This window comes from Dendrobates tinctorius, unplaced genomic scaffold (assembly GCF_039654945.1).
Source record: "Dendrobates tinctorius isolate UK_male_01 unplaced genomic scaffold, ASM3965494v1 ptg000012l, whole genome shotgun sequence".
Lineage (NCBI taxonomy): Eukaryota > Metazoa > Chordata > Amphibia > Anura > Dendrobatidae > Dendrobates > Dendrobates tinctorius.
The window spans coordinates 9,297,406-9,316,490 of NW_027361680.1; the positions used below are offsets into that span (position 1 = coordinate 9,297,406).

Genomic DNA, 19,085 nt, shown 5'->3' on the forward strand with positions numbered 1-19,085 from the left:
CTATATCTATCCATTATCTACTTTATATCCATTATCTACTATCTATCTCTATATCTATCTATTTCTACATCTATCTTTCTATCTATATCTATCTAACGCTATATATAGCATTATACCCTATGAGGGGGGCAGTATTATACCCTATGAGGAGGCAGCATTATACCCTATGAGGAGGGCAGCATTATTCCCTATGAGGGGGTGCATTATTCTGTATGAGGGGGACAGTATTATACCCTATGAGGGGGGCTGCATTATTCCCTATGAGGGGGTGCATTATACCCTATGAGGGGGGCAGTATTATACCCTATGAGGGGGTGCATTATACCCTATGAGGGGGTGCATTATACCCTATGAGGGGGGCAGTATTATACCCTATGAGGGGGTGCATTATACCCTATCAGGGGGCAGTATTATATTCTATGAGATGGCTGCATTATACTATGTGAGGGGGCTACCCCAACCCCTGCTACATAATTAAGACATGTACAACCTTATATTATACCCGGATATTAGCGTGTTTTACCGCATAATTGGTGGTCTGGTATTTAACTCTATGCAGCTACATAGTGGGCCCCAAGAATGATTTTCTCTGGTGGGCCCAAGGTGTTCCAGTCCGACGCTGATTGCCAACACCTGTTATGTGCCACAGGTAAGTTACAGGTGCTGTTAATTACACAAATTAGAGAAGCATCACATGATTTTTCGAACAGTGCCAATACTTTTGTCCACCCTCTTTTTTTATGTTTGGTGTGGAATTATATCCAATTTGGCTTTAGGACAATTATTTTTGTGTTTTTTCAATTAAGACAAATTAAATGAAGATAATAATACCAAAGAATTTGTGTTTGCAATCATTTTCAGGAAGAAACTGAGTATTATCTGAAAGAATTGCAGGGGTGTCAATACTTTTGGCCACAACTGTAGAAGGAGGTACATACACATTAATGACCAAACAATCACAAGTGTCCTTCTAAATTAGGCACCATATTTTACTTTCAACTTCAACTTACAAAATTTCATTACACTTCAATTAAGTACTGTTGCTTTGAAATGCACAAATCTCCTAGCGAGCATTACACCAAGGACTGAAATACAGAGAATTTTGAGCGCATCTCTGTGCCCCTTCCCATTAGACACTCAGCATAGATAAGAGAGGAGAAACAAGCAATTGCGCAGCCTTTTCATTCACCCCTCCCATCAGAATTTTAGAAATTTAGTGTCCTTCACATAGTAACAGAATGCAGCAGCTCTTAGACAAAATCAATTTCTATACAACCCTCAAAACCACAGGATTTCACTGTAAGAGCAGATAACTGTATAACGTGGGTAACCGAGTCTTGCCCTTTTCTGGCCAAATGCATCCAGGAAACTTTACTATGTAATGCCACATATAACACGAGCTATATCATTACTCAATTCATTCAGTCTCAGATGTGGATTTGAAATATCTATAACGCATCTGTCCGGGATCTCCCACAAGAACTAGAAAGGTAATCTTTGGACACAAAATGATGTGTGATGATTCATTCATGCGTGCTCATTCATTCATGCGTGCTCATTCAGGGATTTTTTTTTTTCCTTTCACTTTTCAGTGGTCAGTTGATTTTTACAAAAAGAAGAGAACAAAAATCCCTTATCTCAATCACTCCACCTAATTCAGCTCAAAGTGAGTTGAATAATGTCCTGTCACAAACAGAGGACCACACCTAATGGAACCACTCAATCAGGGACCTATTCATATCCCTTATACTCAATTACTCATCTCTCATCTCATTCAGAGGTTCTCAGACATACATACAAGGATTCACACTGCCTGCCTATTTTGCACTTTGGAATTAACACCTTATGAAACTACAGCAGTGTCTACTGACACTCTTGAGAACACCAAAGCCAACTTCTTAAACAACAAGAATCAACAAAAACCACAGCCCTATACAAAATACAGCCTCATATGATTTACTATCCCAGCTCTGTGCTACACAGTACACAACCAGTTCGTATATTGACAGAACAGATTGACAGATAATACAGATGACAATTATTATCTTATTACTCAATTCTCATACGGACATGCTCACTGGTGATGTAGGATCTTTTGAACCGTGTTGTACAGCCTTACCCAGAGATATGTAGAGTGCCAGAGAGATTGCAAATGCAAAACAAGGTAAGAATAAAATTTCTCACCTTGCTGCAGCTGGATTTGCATGTCCAATCTCCCACATACGGATTCCGAATAGGCTGGTTACCACGGTCCCTGTTTGGGCGCCAAAACTGTTGTAACTGTTTTCGTTCGGACCCAAAGTCAGACATACAGATCACCAGTGAGGCCAAATTAGGAGTTTATCTTACGGGCTGGCGGAACGCACCAAATAATAAAGATGGTATTTAGGTGCGTTTGCAGCCCGGGGTCCACCGGGCAGAGGTGTTAACTGCTGCTCGGTAATGGCGGACGCGATATGGCGGTATAACAACAGCGCACGGGGTTAACCTCACCCAATGTGTACAGAGGCGGACTCTGTTATCTCACAGAGCCGCACAACTGCCAGATAATAAATGCCGTAGCCTGTTATTGCTCACAGAGCTCGGCAGTGTGAGCGCTAGCGTATAGTCACAGAACTTAGACCGCAGGACTGAAGTCCCTCTAGATCACTAGCGCTCAGCACTGTGACTGCGATGCCTGCAAGGGTTAAATTACGCGGGCAAGTGTGCATAGTGCCGTTCAAGTGGACGCCACTAATCGCCCTGGGTTGGGCCAGAAAAGCGCACAGGTTGCGCAAGGCGTTGCACCGGCGTGGCTGTCACTTGCCGTGGTTCGATAGTGCCCTGCAGTGGGCGACACCATCGGACGCTAGTGTGCAAACAGCTGGTATGCACTGTAGCCTATAGACTAGCCACTGACAGGTGCTGACTCGGACTCTAAACCCTACCACCATACGTATCAAAAGGGAAGGGGTTTCATAATGAGTCAGTCACCAGATACATGCATCAGTCATCATACACTCCAAACTATTTGAGTTTATACTAGCGCATGGCCGAGCGGCCATGCGACCCTTTTATAGCAGTGTCCTACAGGGACCTTCCTAATGGTCCCGTCCGAGCTGGAGAAGGATCTGAGCATATGACCTCCAATCTCCAATGAGAGATCGTCCCACGGGCATGCTCAGTGGACTGAAAGGAGGACAGGCCCTGGAGAAGCTCGCTGCTGACCAGCATGCGTTGCTATAGTTGGACCAGAGGTGGCAGCAGTAACTAAACCTACAGAGCTGGTTTGAGCAGAGCGCCTGGATCAACGCGTTTGCTAAGCAGCCTCCTGTGCGGCCGGAGAGGAATGGGAGACTGTCAAATGTAAGGCTCAGGATTCCTGCTGTGCAACGACCGGAACCCAATGCCTAACCTTACCCCCCGCCTCGCTGCGCTCAAATGCCGCAATAAGGAGCGGAGCGTGGATGTTCTCCACTGGCTCCCAGGTCCGAGCCTCGACCATGACCCTTCCAATCTACCAATCACCAGTACGTCCTTGCCAGAAGATCAGAGGTCCGTTTGGTCCCAAAATGTCCACCCTCCCTGGATGAGTGAGCCCAAGAGAGGACCTCCGGTCGCAGACAGGCAGGGACAAAATTCTTGCCTGGAGGTAGACTCAAGGGCGACTGGAGCCACGGTCCTCAGGCTCTCAGATGGGACTATCAGCCGAGGCTCCTCCTCCTCCTATGACACCACGGAGCGGGAGAGCATCGGCCCGGACGTTCTCCCCGGAGAGAAAATGCAGGGTGAAGTGGAATCGGGAGAAGAACAAGGACCGCCTGGCCTGGCGAGAATTCAGCCGCTGGGCGGTTTGTAAATAAACCAGATTCTTGTTGTCTGTGAACACCTGGAAAGGGTGGCGAGCCCCCTCCAGGAGGTGTCTCCACTCTGAAAAGGCCAACTTCATTGCTAGCAACTCCCTGTCCCCGATGGAATAATTCCACTTTGCCGGTATGACGGTCTTGGAGAAGCATGGGTACTTCCGGCCTTGCGAGTCCTTCTGGAACAGGACCGCTCCAGCACTGACGGAAGAGGCATCCACCTCCAGAATGAAGGGTTTATCCACATCGGGGCGATGTAGAATGGGAGCGCTAGCTAAATGGGATTTAATAGAGAAGGCCTTGGAGACAGGTTCTGACTACAACTTGGGGTTTGCACCCTTCTTGGTGAGGGCTACCAAAGTCGAGAAGTGGGGGAAGAATTGGCGTTAGTAATTTATGAACCCCATAAAGCGCTGCACTGCTTTGAGAGAATGGGGTTCCTGCCAATCCATCACCGCCTGTAGCTTGGCAGGATCCATGGGCGGAGGTGATATAGCCCAGGAAAGGCAAGAACTCCTGCTCAAACACACACTTCTCCAACTTGGCATAGAGGGAGTTTACCCACAGGAGGTTGAAAACTTTGCAAACATCTCTGGACAGTAGATGAGGATATCATCCAGATAGACTACTACCGAGGTGGTAAGCATATCCTGGAAGATATCGTTCACAAAGTCTTGGAAGACGACCGGGGCATTACAGAGCCCGAAGGGCATCACCAGCTATTCATAGTGCCCGTCCCTGGTGTTAAATGCCATCTTCCATTCGTCCCCATCACAGATGCGAATCAGGTTGTAAGCCCCCCTGCAGATCAAGTTTGGTAAACACTCTCGCTCCCCGTAGCCTATCAAACCGCTCCGATATCAGGGGTAGAGGATACTTATTGTTAACGGTGATGGCGTTAAGAACCCTGTAATCAATGCAAGGACGTAATTCCCCACTCTTCTTCTGGACGAAGAATCCCGCCCCCGCTGGTGACACTAACTTCCTAATGAAGCCTCTTGCCAGATTCTCCCTGATGTATTGAGACATTGACCTCTGTCTCCAGGAGAGATAGGGGATAGACTCGACCCCGGGGAGGCTCAGCACCAGGCAAGGTCAATAGGACAGTCATGGGGCAAAGCGGTGGAAGGGTCTCCGCCGCCTTTTTGGAGAACACGTCCGCATACTGTCGATAGTGTTTGGGAAGCGAGGAAAGATCTGCGGGGACCTCGGTGGAGGTAACCTGGATGTACCTGTTGAAGCGCAATGTAAGCGCGAAACGATCGTCGTCTGTACTTGCTCCATGGTTTTATCTGCCTGCTGTTGGTAACTTGATGCCACAATAAAGGATTATTTTGCACGGGACGGAATGTACCTATCCACTTTCTTTTCTATAAGTATAATGTTACGGGCTGGCGGAATGCACCAAATAATAAAGATGGTATTTAGGTGCGTTTGGAGCCCGGGGTCCACCGTGCAGAGATGTTAACTGCTGCTCGGTAATGGCAAACGCAATATGGCGGTATAATAACGGAACACACGGGGTTAACCTCACCCAATGTGTACAGAGGCGGACTCTTATCTCACAGAGCCGCACAACCACCAAATAATAAATGTTATTGCTCACAGAACTCGGCAGTGTGAATGCTAGCATATAGTCACAGAACTCAGCCCTTAGACCGCAGGACTGAAATCCCTCAAGCCCGCTAGCGCTCGGCCCCGTGACTGTGATGCCAGCAAGGGTTAAATAAATTACGCGTGCAAGTGTGCACAGTGCTGCTCAGGTAGATGCCACTAATCGCCCTGGGTTGGGCCAGATAAGCGCACAGGTTGCACAAGGCATTGCACCGGCGTGGCTGTCACTTGCCGCGGTTCGATAGTGCCCTGCAGTGGGTGACACCATTGAGTGCAGACTGCTAGTATGCACTGTGGCCTATAGACTAGCCACTGACAGGCGCTGACTCGGACTCTAAACGCTACCACCATACGTATCAAAAGGGAAGGGGTTTCATAATGAGTCAGTCACCAGATACATGCATCCATCATCATACACTCCAAACTATTTGAGTCTATACTAGCGCATGGCCAAGCAGCCATGCGACCCTTTTATAGCAGCGTCCTTCCGGGACCTTCCTGATAGTCCAATCCGAGCTGGAGGTCCTGAGCATGTGACCTCTGATCCCCAATGAGAGATCATCCCACGGGCATGCTCAGTGAACCGAAAGGAGGACTTAGTCCCTGGAGAAGCTCACTGCTGACCAGCCTGCATTGCTATAGTTGGACCAGAGGTGGCAGCAGCAACTAAACCAGCTGGTCTGAGAAGAGCACCTGGATCGACGAGTCTGCTGAGTAGCCTCCTGTGCGGCCGGAGAGGAATGGGAGACTGCCAAATGCAAGGCTCGGGGTTCCTGCTGTTCAGCGACCGGAACCCAACACCTAAGGCTATGTGCACACGCTGCGGTTTTTGCTGCGGTTCCGCTGCGGTTTTGGCCGCAGTTCTGCAGAGTGTACAGTAGCATGCTATCCTATGGGATTTACATTCTGCTGTGCACATGCTGCGGATTTTTAACTGCGGAAAAGCTGCGGTTTTGAATCCGCAGAAAGAAATGACATGTCAATTCTTTTCTGCGGATTCTGCTGCGGTTTACCATCTCCTCCATTGTAGATGATAAACCGCAGGTCATTTTACCTGCTGTTCCGCATATAAAAAATCCACAGCGTGTGCACTTAGCCTAACAGTTTACGCCCTTAATTTACAAGCGCTTGGAGAAAAAGAAATCTGCACACAGATTGTGGGCAAGTCACTTTATCTGACGTAATGAAACACAAGGCAATCTTTTATACCATTTACAATATGTAATTCTATGGAGCTCATGTGGCCCCCAGCATTTACCCAGGGTCATACCTTGTTTACCATGTACCCAGAACACGTTATGGCTGACTATTGAGAACATATATGATAAGAAGCATATTTTCCTTTAAGAGGAGACAGACAAACCTGCTGTCATAAGAATAAATTCTAGCTAAAAAAAAAGACTATAAACCTTGACCAATTTTGATTTTCTCTACCTCAAGTAGTTTTATACCATTACTAGATTAACATTCAATCCTAACCAATGAACAGGGACGTTGTAAAAAAACAATGTATTTATGGATCTACATATTCCTGATTTGAATGCTTTTATTTCTTAATATTTATTACTGCTGCGATCTGGATGTTTTAACTTCATATATCTACACTCTGATATTACTTTGGTCATTTATTTAACATTTTTATACTTGTGCCTAGATCTGGTCTATATGCTACATATTGAAAACCCTGCTTGTTCTATAATCCTATTTTTAACAGAATTTTTTAATAAAAATTGTTTTTAATTTTACATATGTACCTTTTTATTTTGTCTCTCGAGTAGTGTTTATACCATTAAGGTAATGTCCAATCTCCACCCTCTGCCCAAAGAGTCAGCGATAGGGGCAAGGAGGGCTGAGTGAAAAGAACCTTCTACCACATACCTGAGCCAGGAGACATAGCATCCCACATCTACTGGCAGCAGCTGATGCTGGAGAACCCGGCCTTTTCGGAACAGTCAGCGCTGGGAGCAATGGCATACCGCCTCCCAACCACACCATGCCCGGTCTCCAGTAAGAGTACACGTGCAAGGCGGGGCCCCTTGCTGGTCCCGATCCCAAAGGCAATGTCCCACCCATTCCCAGCTGCCTGATTGTCTTTGTAAATCTGGAAGACATGAGACCCAAACTTTTTTTTTTTTTTTATTAGCTCAACACACCTCCCCTTGATGAGTTCATATGGGGGCTGATTATGGGCTGAGCTGCAGAATTTTATGAGATCCCCAACCTACAGGATATCTTCAGCCCAGGAGGTCTCAAGGTGGTAGATATTGTAGTCATGATCCTTATTGCGATTTTACCTTTATCTAGAGATATGGATATCACCATCTATTGGGCCAATATTAAGTTGGAGTTCTGTGGCCCTGCGGTGATGCGAGAATGCATTCTGTTCATCCCTTTGCTTTGACACCGAAAACATATCTCCCATAAATATTGGATCAATGCAAACCCCAATATTCATATCCGGAGACTGAGTGTCTAACTGCAATTGTTCAGTTTTTCTTTGAAGAGAACAAGTTACCTCTGAAGGTGTTAGCTTTTTCACTTATCTGCCTCTTTAATATACTGATCTGACTTGTGGTCTTCTTCCCAGCAAATATCCCTGCTGCAATTGTGTGGTCACCGCAAGAGGCCCCTGCTTCTTTGGAGGTTGAAGTGTCAGCTCTTCTACCTTCTCAGGAGATTTTATGAATTTTAATTTTTCTCTAGCAGATGCAATTTTATAACCCATGCCCACAACTGGAATCATCCATGAAAGCATAAGATTAAAAGCATAAAATTGCTGAAAACTCTCACATCTGTAATTTTAGAACAACATATGATGTAAATCTATAACCTATGTCGGTAAGCAGTTAATTATAGCCTCAGTTCACACGTAGGGCATCTACCAAACTAATAAAAGGGGTGTACCAGAAATAGCGTTATTTTACCACAATGGCCAGGGTAGCCATGACGATTCTACTTCAGCTTTTACATTACCCACTAGAGCAGAGGAGAGACAGCACTGGAGGAGTTGCATAAAAGCTCTATTACGTTAACCAAGTGGTCGCCAAACAGAAACAAATTGCACATAATGAAGAAAAGGAAACTCCAAGAGAGCTCACTAAAGGTACTGTCACACTTAGCGATGCACCAGCGATCCCGACCAGCGATATGACGCGGTCAGGATCGCTGGTGCATCACTAAGTGGTCGCTAATGAGCTGCCACACAGGCAAATCTCACCAGCACCACCACTGTGGTCGGGGGGTCGCTACTTACCTGTCAGACGAGGCGATCCCCTGACGACCTCCCGCCTGCGTCCACGCGTCGCTCGTCTCCACAGCAGGAAGCTGACGACAAACAACGGCCCAGGACGGTCTCACGCGATCAGCAATAATCAGCGGGGGAGCCGGTCGGAGGTAAGTATCAGACATAGCGATATCGCTAGCAATATCGCTATAACGTCACAAAAACCAGTGACGTTATAGCGATATCGCTTAGTGTGACAGGCCCTTAGAGAAAGTCACATTTTCTAATTATTTCAGGAAGGGCGAACGCTAGTTAATTGTATCCCAAACATTGCACTATGAGTGACTGATTTGCCCATAAAATTTTTACCTGCCAATCTTTCATCATCTCATAGTGTGACAAAGAGTTCCATCTTCGATTAACAGGATTGGGTGTTTTACTCAGCAGTATATCAAAGAAAGAATGCTGGGCATTCTAATATTTTTAGGTGGATTGCAAAAACCGGCTTTCCGTGCACAGTTTTACATATTTGTGGGCAAACCATTCTGCAAACCAAGATAGCAGAACGCACCAAAGCATTAATCTGGTATGACATGGAATCAAAGAACGCGGAGGGACAACCAAGTTTAAACATTCATATTAGGCAATTGTATTAAGTGGGCAGTGTGAAATAATGTACTGTCTAAAAATCAGGGTGTCTTAACTTTAGTTTTTTTCGTTACAAACACGCGCACAAACACACAATTAACATACATACATTTTATTTTTTATTTACAATCTGCAATTTTATATTTAACATACAGTCTTGTATAAGCAACATTAAACAATTGTGATAACACTCATTGTTCCTGGCCAGCATAAAAGTTGGAAAGAAAATCAGCAGGCAGTGCACTCTTTGTCTCGTGAAAATATCGCATAATGTGTGTCCTTTGCTTCCAAACCTTTATGGTTTCTTCTAGATCCATCTTTCCCTAAAAAAAAAAAAAAAAAAAAATCACAGCATAAAGAAAAAGATTGACATTAATTTTTTTATAAAAAATTCCAATTCTGATCTGTAAATATTAATGAAAAATAGCAAAATCATAAATATTCCCTTTCTTACAATTAATTAAAGATGAGTGGATCAATAAAAAGGATCGACTTCAGAGTAAAATTTAATGAAATTTGCAAGTTCCTGAGACTTGGAACACTTTACAAGTAGACTCACGAAATTTGCAAAATAAATTAAAAAAAAAAAAAAGCCAGTGCTATTTCACACACTGATGAAGCATCAAAGAGTGGTTCCCCATAATACACTACAGCTATATTACATGGCCTAGCGCAGCCAATCAGGGGGATTACAGACATTATCTACAAGACTTGGCAGGTAATCCGATGGCTATTTTAAGCTACTGTGATGACATTAGACCTCAGCAATCAGTACAAGGAGACCATCCCTAAAACATTTACCAAATACTCTAGTCATGAATATGTAAAACAACTGCAATGCTATGAGTGTAGTAGTGTATGATACAGAGCTGCAGTCAATAAGGCAAAACAGCGAGGACTTTTGCAGCAGTGCTAGTGTAATGGTTTTTGAAATTGTCTATTTGTTCTTCTGTAATTGTACTCAAATGACACACATCCTTCCCATATCCTCACAGCACTATAATACCTGTGAATGTAAAATCCTTTTCCGTTCACGTTCTCTCTCACTTTATGGCCATTACAGTTGCGATTTGTCATGAATTGAGTTTTTAGGACAAATTCACCAAACCTTGCAAATTTGAATTTCAAAGGACCCGCTCATTTCCACTCAGAAAGGTTGAAAAAGACCTAGGTCCATCAATATGAACCTTTCTCCACTAATTGTACATTTTGTCACTAATTTAACTATAGCCCACAATGTTATGTGCATCAAGGAAAACATCCAGCCCATTGTTTAACCCTTTAGTGACCACCAATACGTCTTTTTATTGCCGTGCATTTTGAGAGACTAGTATCCCCTGATGGGTGACAATCCAGCAGCTGTCAACAGTACTCTACAGCTTACAACTTGCTGCATCAACCACGATCAGTGTTAGACTATAATAGTTTAACGCCTTAAATGCCTACAGCATCTAGATGGTTGACAGAGTGTGGGGACTTCTTCTTTAACCTCATCGGCACCATGAGATCTTGGCCTGACCAGGCATGTGAGCAGAAGCAGGAGATATTAGCTCAGGGAGATATAACCTGTAAGGGTCCCGTTTCACTTAGCGACGTACCAGCGATCCTGACAACGATACGACCTGGTAAGGATCGCTGGTGCATCGCTAAATGGTCGCTAGTAAGCTGCCAAACAGGCAGATCTCTTCAGCGACGCAGCAACGATCCGGCGAGCCGTGTAACAACCTTGCCAGTCGTTGGTACCTTGTCACAGCAGCTTTTCAGACGATTCCCGCCTGCGTCCCTGAGTTCTGCGTCGCCAACAAGGTTGCTCGTCGGCGTCAAAAACAGTGAAGTGAGCTGGCCAGCGGGACGCCGACAACGAAAAAATGGCCCAGGACATTCAAGCACGATCAGCGATATCCAGTGGGGGGGGGGGCAGTCGCCACTGCGTGTCACATGTAGTGAGATCACTGGCGACGTCGCCGTTGCATCACAAAATCGGTGACACTTCAGCAATCTCTCTATGTGAGAAGGGGAATTAAGAGACTCCACTGGGCCCTCAACAACTTTAAAATCAGAAATATTTTTTATTTATATAGCACCATTGATTCCATGGTGCTGCACATGAGAAGGGGTTACATACAAATTACAGATATCACTTACAGTAAACAAACTTACAATGACAGACTGATACAGAGGGGAGAGGACCCTGCCCTTTTGGGCTTACATGCTACAGGATGGTGGGGAAGGAGACAGAAGGTTGATGGGTTGCAGCAGTTCCGGTGTTGGTGGAGGTTAAATCTCCAGTAGTGGTGAGGAGCCAGCGGGGTCATTGCAGGCTGTAGGCTTTCTTGAAGAGGTGGGTTTTCAGGTTCCATCTGAAAGATCCGAATGTGGTTGATAGTCGGACATGTTGGGGCAAAGAATTCCAGAGGATGGGGGCTATTCGGGAGAAGTCTTGAGGGCGGTTGGGTGAAGAACGAATAAGTGTGGAGGAGAGAAGGAGGTCTTGGGATGACCGGAGATTACGTGAGGGAAGGTATCGGGAGATTAGTTCAGAGACATATGGAGGAGACAGGTTATAGATGGCCTTGTAGGTCAGTATTAGTAATTTGTGTCCGTGCTTCCCATGCACCACCAGCCAAGACAGGTGAGCTGGTTATTTTCTATTAGCAATTTGAACTGGATACACTGAGGGAATGGAAGCCAGTGAAGAGATTTGCAGAGGGGAGAAGCGGAGGAGCAGTGAGGAGAGAGATTAATTATTCGGGCAGCAGAGTTAAGGATGGACTGGAGAAGTGTGAGGGTGTTAGCAGGGAGACCACAGAAAAGGATGCTGCAGTAGTCAAGGCGGGAGATGATGAGGGCGAGCACAAGCATTTTAATAGGTTGAGGAAAGGATGGATTCTGGAAATATTTTTGAGCTGGAGGCGACAGGAGGAAGAAAGAGCTTGGATGTGCGGTTTGAAGGACAGGGCAGAGTCAAGGGTTACTCCGAGGCAGCGGACTTCCGGAACTGGGGAAAGCATGTCGTCATTAATTGTGATAGATAGGTCAGGTAAGGAAGATCTGTGAGATGGAGGAAAAATGATGAGTTCAGATTTGTCCACATAAAGCTTGAAGAAGCGAGAGGAGGAGGATATGGTTGATAGACACTCCGGGATTCTGGGCAGCAGAGAGGAGAAGTCTGGGCCAGAGAGGTAGATCTGAGTGTCGTCAGCATAAAGGTGGTACTGGAATCTATGGGACTTTGAGTTGACCCAGGCCAAGGGTATAAATTGAGAAGAGTAGGGGTCCTAGAACAGAGCCTTGGGGGACTCCAACAAAGAGAGGGTGGGATGAGGAGGTAGTGTGGGAGATGCTGAATGTGCGGTTTGAAAGGTATGAGGAAATCCAGGATAGGGTGAGGTCTTTCATGCCAAAGGAGGAGAGGATCTGTAGTAGGAGGCAGTGGTCAACTGTGTCGAATGCAGAGGACAGGTCTAGAAGCAGGAGAATAGAGTATTGTCCGTTTGCTTTGGCAGTAAGTAGGTCGTTAGTAATTTTGGTCAGGGCTGTCTCAGTGGAGTGATGGGGGCGGAAACCAGATTGTAGATTGTCAAAGAGCAAGTTAGATGAGGGGTGGGAGAAAGTTCAGCGTGGACGTGCAGCTCCAGGAGTTTGGAAGTGAATGGGAGCAGTGATATTGGGCGATAGCTGAACATAGCGGTTGGGTCGAGGGTTGGCTTTTTAAGGATAGGCATGATTGTGGCATATTTAAAAGCGGAAGGGAAGGTACCGGACGTGAGCGATAGGTTGAAGAAGTGGGTTAGGGATGGGATAAGTGTGGTGGTGAGGTTGGGAGGAGGAGGTGGGATGGGATGGCGTCAAGTGCACAGGTTGTGAGGTGCGATTTGGAGAAGAGGCGATTAAGCTCCCCTTCAGTGATGTTGGAGAGGGAGGTTATGGGGTTTGGGCATTGGTCTGGTATACAAAGGGGTTGTGTGGTGGTTGAACAATGAAGACTTGCCTTGTTTGGTCGATCTTATTTTTGAAGTGTGTGGCAAAGTCCTCAGCAGAGATGAGGGAGGTTGGAGGGGCAGTGGTGGGCAGAGGAGGGAGTTGAAAGTTTTGATTAAATGTTTGGGATTGTAGGATAGGGAAGATATGAGGGTTGTGAAGTAGGCCTGTTTAGCAGAGGTGAGGGCAAATTTGAAAGCGAGTGTTGCCTGTTTGAATGCAGTGAAGTCATCTTGCGAATTTGTTTTTTTTCCAATGCCGCTCTGCAGCGCTGGACACTTGCCAGAGCTTTTTAGTGGTGTTAGTGTCAGGGTTGTCTGTTGGTACGTCGCATTCTGCCATGAACGAGAGGGGCGACCGTGTCAATAGCTGATGCGAGAGTGGCACTGTAGAAAGCAGTGGCACTGCCTGTGTCTTGGTGTGAGGATATGGAAGCCAGTGGTAGAATAGAGTCAGAGCGCGTGGGTGTCTAGGTGTGCAAGGTTTCTGCGGGGGTGCGCATGTTGCTGAACATGGTTGCCAGGAGAGGACAGGGATGAGAAAGTGAGTAGATGGTGGTCAGATAGAGGGAGAGGGGAGGTTGTTAAGTTAGATAGGGAGCAGAGACGGGTGAAGACCAGGTCTAGTGTGTGTCCGTCTGTGTGGGTGGCTGAGGAGGACCACTGAGAAAGTCCAAAGGATGAAGTAAGGGACAGGAGTTTGGAGGCTGCTGACTGAAGGGTATTAGTGGGGGATGTTGAAGTCACCCATGATGATAGTGGGGATGTCAGTTGAAAGAAAGTGAAGAAGCCAGGTAGAGAATTGGTCAATGAAGGCAGTGGTCGGGCCTGGAGGTCGGTATATGACGGCCACTTGGAGGTTGGAGGGAGCGTAGATGCGGACAGAGTGGACTTCAAAAGAGGGGAGGATTAGGGAGGGAAGAAGTGGGATTGGGTTAAAGGTGCAGTTGGAAGAAAGGAGAAGGCCCACTCCTCCACCATGTCTGTTGCCATGGCGAGGAGTGTGGGTGAAGTGGAGGCCGCCGTAACACAGCGCAGCAGGGGAGGAGGTGTCAGAGGGTGTCAGCCAGGTTTCTGTAAGGCCGAGAAAGGCAAGATTATGAGAGAGAAAAAGGTCATAAATCACATGAAGCTTATTGCAGATGGAGCGGGCATTCTAAAGTGCTTTAGAGAGAGGGAGCAGGGGGTCGGGTGTCAATGGCACGGGTTTTAAGTTGGAAAGATTGCGGTAGTTTTTATTAGATAGGGAGCGGTAGGAAGGGGTAGTAATGGGGGTTATGAGCTGTGGGGTTCCAGGATTGGGAGATATGTCACCAGCAGTGAGGAGAAGCAGAGAAAGGGAGAGCAGATGGGAGGAGAGTGGGTAGCTTGTTTTAGGTTTCATTAGGACAGATTTGAGGTTGAGGAGCAGTTCAGCAGAGGAGGTCAGGTGGGGAGGAAAGAGGGAAGGGGAGATGATTATTTGGTTAGAGGGTGCTGGGGTTTGGGGATAGCGAAGGAGAGTGAGAATTAAAGGAGCAAACACCGTGAGGGCATATGGAAACATGGTGAAGGAGTAGGAGGGTGAATAGAAAAGCTAGATACAAGTAATAAGAAGTGCGTACTCAGCAGACATACCCAAAAGAGACGGGTACATAGTGTGGGGTCCTCACTCCTGCCGTGACTAACTGCCGTTGTAATAACTGCATCTTCACGATACTTTTGCTGCAGTGATACTTATGCTGCAGGGAGACATGTGCCTGACCCGCACACGTGCCCACTTAGGAGGCATCTGAATATATAGGACTGAGTAGAGGATCAGGTGAGAGGGATTGTGGGAACTGATTTGGGATAAATTACCAATTGCCTAGCACACCTGGGGAGGTTACATAATCAAAGGCACAGGGCCTGGCTACATCCATATGCTAGTAACACCTTGCACCTGATAACATCTCTACTGGCCCCAACATGGATATACAGCAGTAAGTATCTTGTACATTAAGTGGTAAAACTTCTTCGATGTGACTTCCGTTTATGAAAAAAATGGAAATTTGGCAAAAATTTGTAATTTTTAAACTTTTAATTTTTAAGCCCTTAAAACAGAGAGATATGTCACACAAAATAGTTAATAAATAACATTTCCCACATGTCTACTTTACATCAGCACAATTTTGGAAACAATTTTTTTTGTTAGGAAGTTAAGGGTTAAAAGTTGACCAGCGATTTCTCATTTTTACAACAAAATTTACAAAAATTTTTTTTTTTTTTTAAAGAGACCACATCACATTTGAAGTCACTTTGAGGCTGTGTGCACACGCTGCGGATTAGGTGCGGATTTATCAGTGCGGATTTTGTAAAATCCGCAGGTGAAACCGCAGGAGCCCACCTCAAAGCAGGGGACTCTGACCGCTGACATACTATCCCATCAGCGGTCAGAAAGGCGTTAAGCTGATTATGATCCTGTAGGATCCGCTTGGTTTATTTATCAAGAACAGACGGGAGTAGTGCCCCTTGTTCTTCTCAATTTCTGGAACTAGCGAGACCACTTGTGGCAAGCAGGCCTTGAGGGATCCCATTACACATAGCGACGCACCAGCGATCCCGACAACGATATGACCTGGTCAGGATCGCTGGTGTGTCACTACATGATCGCTGGTGAGCTGTCAAGGCAGGCAGACTCAGAGATCAGGACCAGCGAGGACACGGGTAACTAAGCGCGCGCGTCGCTTAGTTACCCGCTGTGTACCGTGGATACCAGCGTGCTCGTGCTGGGAGCTGGTATCCAAGGTAAACAGCAGGTAACTAAGTGCCGCGCTGTATACCTTGGATACCAGCTCCCAGGGTCTGCTTACAGCGCTGGGAGCTCGCTGATCGATGGTCTCCCGCTACCACACACAGCGATGCGTGCTGGCCAGTGGGAGACCAACGATCAAAAAAAGGCCAGGACATTCCTGAACGATCAGCGATACCTGGTGGGGGGGGGCTGTTCACTGATAGGTGTCACACACAGCGAGATCGCTGCTGAGGTCGCTGTTGCGTCACAAAACTTGTAACTCAGCAGTGATCTCGCTAGCGATCTCGCTTAGTGTGACGGGGGCTTTAGGCCGGGATTAAAGGTGGTCTAGAGCCCTTGTGAAGAGAGTCGAATTACACACTCTGTGGGGGGTAGAAGGCAAACTATCTTTACTGTCTCCTGGATGGACTTTAGGACCCATGGGTTGGTGCACACTTCTTGTCGCTGTGGAAAGAATTCTGCAATGCGACCTCCCACTCTCCTTTGGCGTCATGGCTTATCCTGACACTGGCCCTAGGAGAGAAATACATTTCTGCCCCGGCCGCCTTTGCGATAGCACCACCTCCCGGTTTTCCCTTTACCTCTATACTGGGGATGTTGCTCCTGAGGGGGCCAAAAGGACCTCTTCCTGGAACTTCTTGGCTCAGGCAGGGATTTCTTATTGTTCGAAGCCTTCAACAAATCTAGGGCTGGTCCGAACATGGGGAATAGAACACAGCTTCATCTTTGAGGCTTCGTCACCACCCAATGACTTCACCCAGGGAGAGCGTCTCACGGAATTGGATAAGGCTGATGATCTTGCCGCTACTTTTAGTAACTACCGAGGAATCCGCCAGAAATCCAGGAGCATTTTGGAGAGGGGGCAATGAAACAATAATGTCTTCCCTGGGAGTACCCACAGCAAGATGTTCCTCTAGCTGAACGAGCCAAAGAGACATACATTTGGCTACGGACATAGAGACCGCATTAGTATTTAGCAGGCTGAGGTTTCCCAGGGGGCCCTCCATCTCGCGCTCTAGAGGATCCTTTCGCTAGGAGGAATCCTCAAATTGTAAGGTAGTCATACACCCGTGCAACTCGAAAGTCTACCTTAGGCACCTCAGACCAGCATTCTGCAGTTTCCTCATCCACTGGAAATCTGTCCTTAAGTTCTGAAGGGGTGCTTAACCTCTTTTCTGGGGAATCGCATTCTTCCAGAACCAACTCTCAGATGTTTTTATGTATGGGGGAACACCAACTTCCTTCTTGACTGGAAACCACTGAACATCTCTTCCTGCACTGTATGTGTAGTCTTCTCTTCCACCTCCATGGTCCATGGAGTTATTCCATGTTATCCAAGGAAAAAATAGTACTTGCTATCCCGATTGGTGTCAGGACCGGGTTCTCAGCTCGCCCTATTCCAGAAGCTTTCTGGTACGGACATCTCCTCTAGGGGAGTCAGAATCCTCTTCATGACTGATTTTCCTCTTGTTTTGGCACTGGAGGGCAGCTGGGAGCAGGTATTGCTTGGAGAAGGAAGACAGGGAGGACTGTATTTCCTGGCGGACAATCCCTTTAGTTTCCTCCCTTAAGGAGGGCTGGTCTTCTCTGACTATTTTATCCGTGCACTCTTGACATAATGGCTTTCTATGGGAAGATACTGGTCTTTTCGAACAGATTGCACACTTGCGACTCATGGTCTTGGATCTGCTCCTTAGTGCAGGTTCCTTATCCCCCTGAAAAAGAGGGGAGAAGTAAATACCTTCTTATGTCCTGTACCTGCACCATGGAGGGGATCCAATGCCTGTATACTTACAGGGACTGGAACAGCACTGGGCCCCACAGATGCAGAGCAGGAAGGACCTGAAGTTTCCACGCTACCACCATAGATTTGTCCTACCTTACATGGTCCTCTGTCTGGCGCTCTTTTAGGCAGGGGACCGGACCAGCACCTCCTCTGAGTCAGAGGGACGACTCCTCCTTCATTCCAGTATTGAAGGAAACCATCAGGAGGTATCCGTCTGCCTCATGCACTTTTCGCATTTCCACCGTGGAACGCAAAACCCAGAAGTGACACAATCAAAAGGCACCCAGCGTCTGACGTCACTTCTGGTCACCTGGAGTTCCAGCGACGGAAGCATGCTTTCCCGGTCGCGTCTCGGCTTCTCCGATCGGGCCAAGGAGGAGAGAAGATGGACTGAAGAGATCAGAGAGGCCCCCAGCCTGAGGACCCCTGAGACTTTACCCGAAGGCGCAGACTGGAGGGGAGAGTCCCGAGTCCACGCGAGTCAGAAACAGCGCAAGGAAAGCAGAAGTAAGCCAATTGATTTCCCGCTGTCCGGCTAGTATTTTCTTCCAGTGTCTGCCGCCTCAGAGCACTCTTAGGATGACCTCTTCATCCCTATAGGGTCAAGAAAAACACTGGGGAAAGTAGGAGGGAGGGGCTACATAACCTCTTTCGTGTTTCCTGTCCCTATTAGGATGAGATAACATCTTTCTGTGTGCTGTCGTGAGGGATTATTAGAGAAAATCTTTTTTTTTCATGTATACTACAAAATAAAACCTGTTCTCATATTCTCTAATAGTTCAGTGTGATATTAGGACGCTTTCCAAGCAAAAAGTCACTGGTTCAAATTGAGGAGAAGCGATGAAGATTACCCAACAAAAAAAGAAACCGCAACATCCAGCTCATTGATAATCTCTCGGCCAAGAAAATTGCCAAACTCATCATGTGAATGCCATGACAGTTGAAAGAATATGAAATAAAGGCAAAATATCAAAATCAACAAGTCGGCTCATCACAAGGTCTATCAGTTCTGGCAAGAAATATGGCAGTGGCAAACCTCCAGTAGATTATATATTCAGGATTATGTATTCTAAACAGAACCAAAAAAAGAATAATCCCTAAATATTAACTTTTAATTCAATCACTAAAAAGTATAATACAGTAAAATTACCTCAATACATAGGGAGGTAGATAAATAGAGGGTCAGGTAACCAAATGGTTCAATAATTCACAGACAATA

The 19,085-nt window shown here is 46.4% G+C and overlaps 1 protein-coding gene and 1 long non-coding RNA gene across 3 annotated transcripts in view; one reads left to right on the top strand and one right to left on the bottom strand.

Annotated features, from left to right (window-relative positions):
• Window positions 1-887: 887 nt before the first annotated feature.
• LOC141066425 (uncharacterized) lies at window positions 888-7,201 on the top strand. Its single transcript, XR_012226432.1, has 2 exons — window positions 888-3,236; window positions 6,110-7,201. It is a non-coding gene; the product is annotated as an uncharacterized lncRNA (long non-coding RNA).
• Window positions 7,202-9,423: 2,222 nt separating this feature from the next.
• NDUFA6 (NADH:ubiquinone oxidoreductase subunit A6) overlaps window positions 9,424-19,085 on the bottom strand; it is a 41,008-nt gene continuing 31,346 nt past the window's right edge. For both annotated transcript variants that reach the window (XM_073557977.1, XM_073557978.1), the window contains one exon: window positions 9,424-9,650. In XM_073557977.1, the coding sequence (XP_073414078.1) occupies window positions 9,519-9,650 (132 nt within the window). In that variant the 3' untranslated portion in view covers window positions 9,424-9,518. The remainder of the gene's footprint in view (window positions 9,651-19,085) is intronic.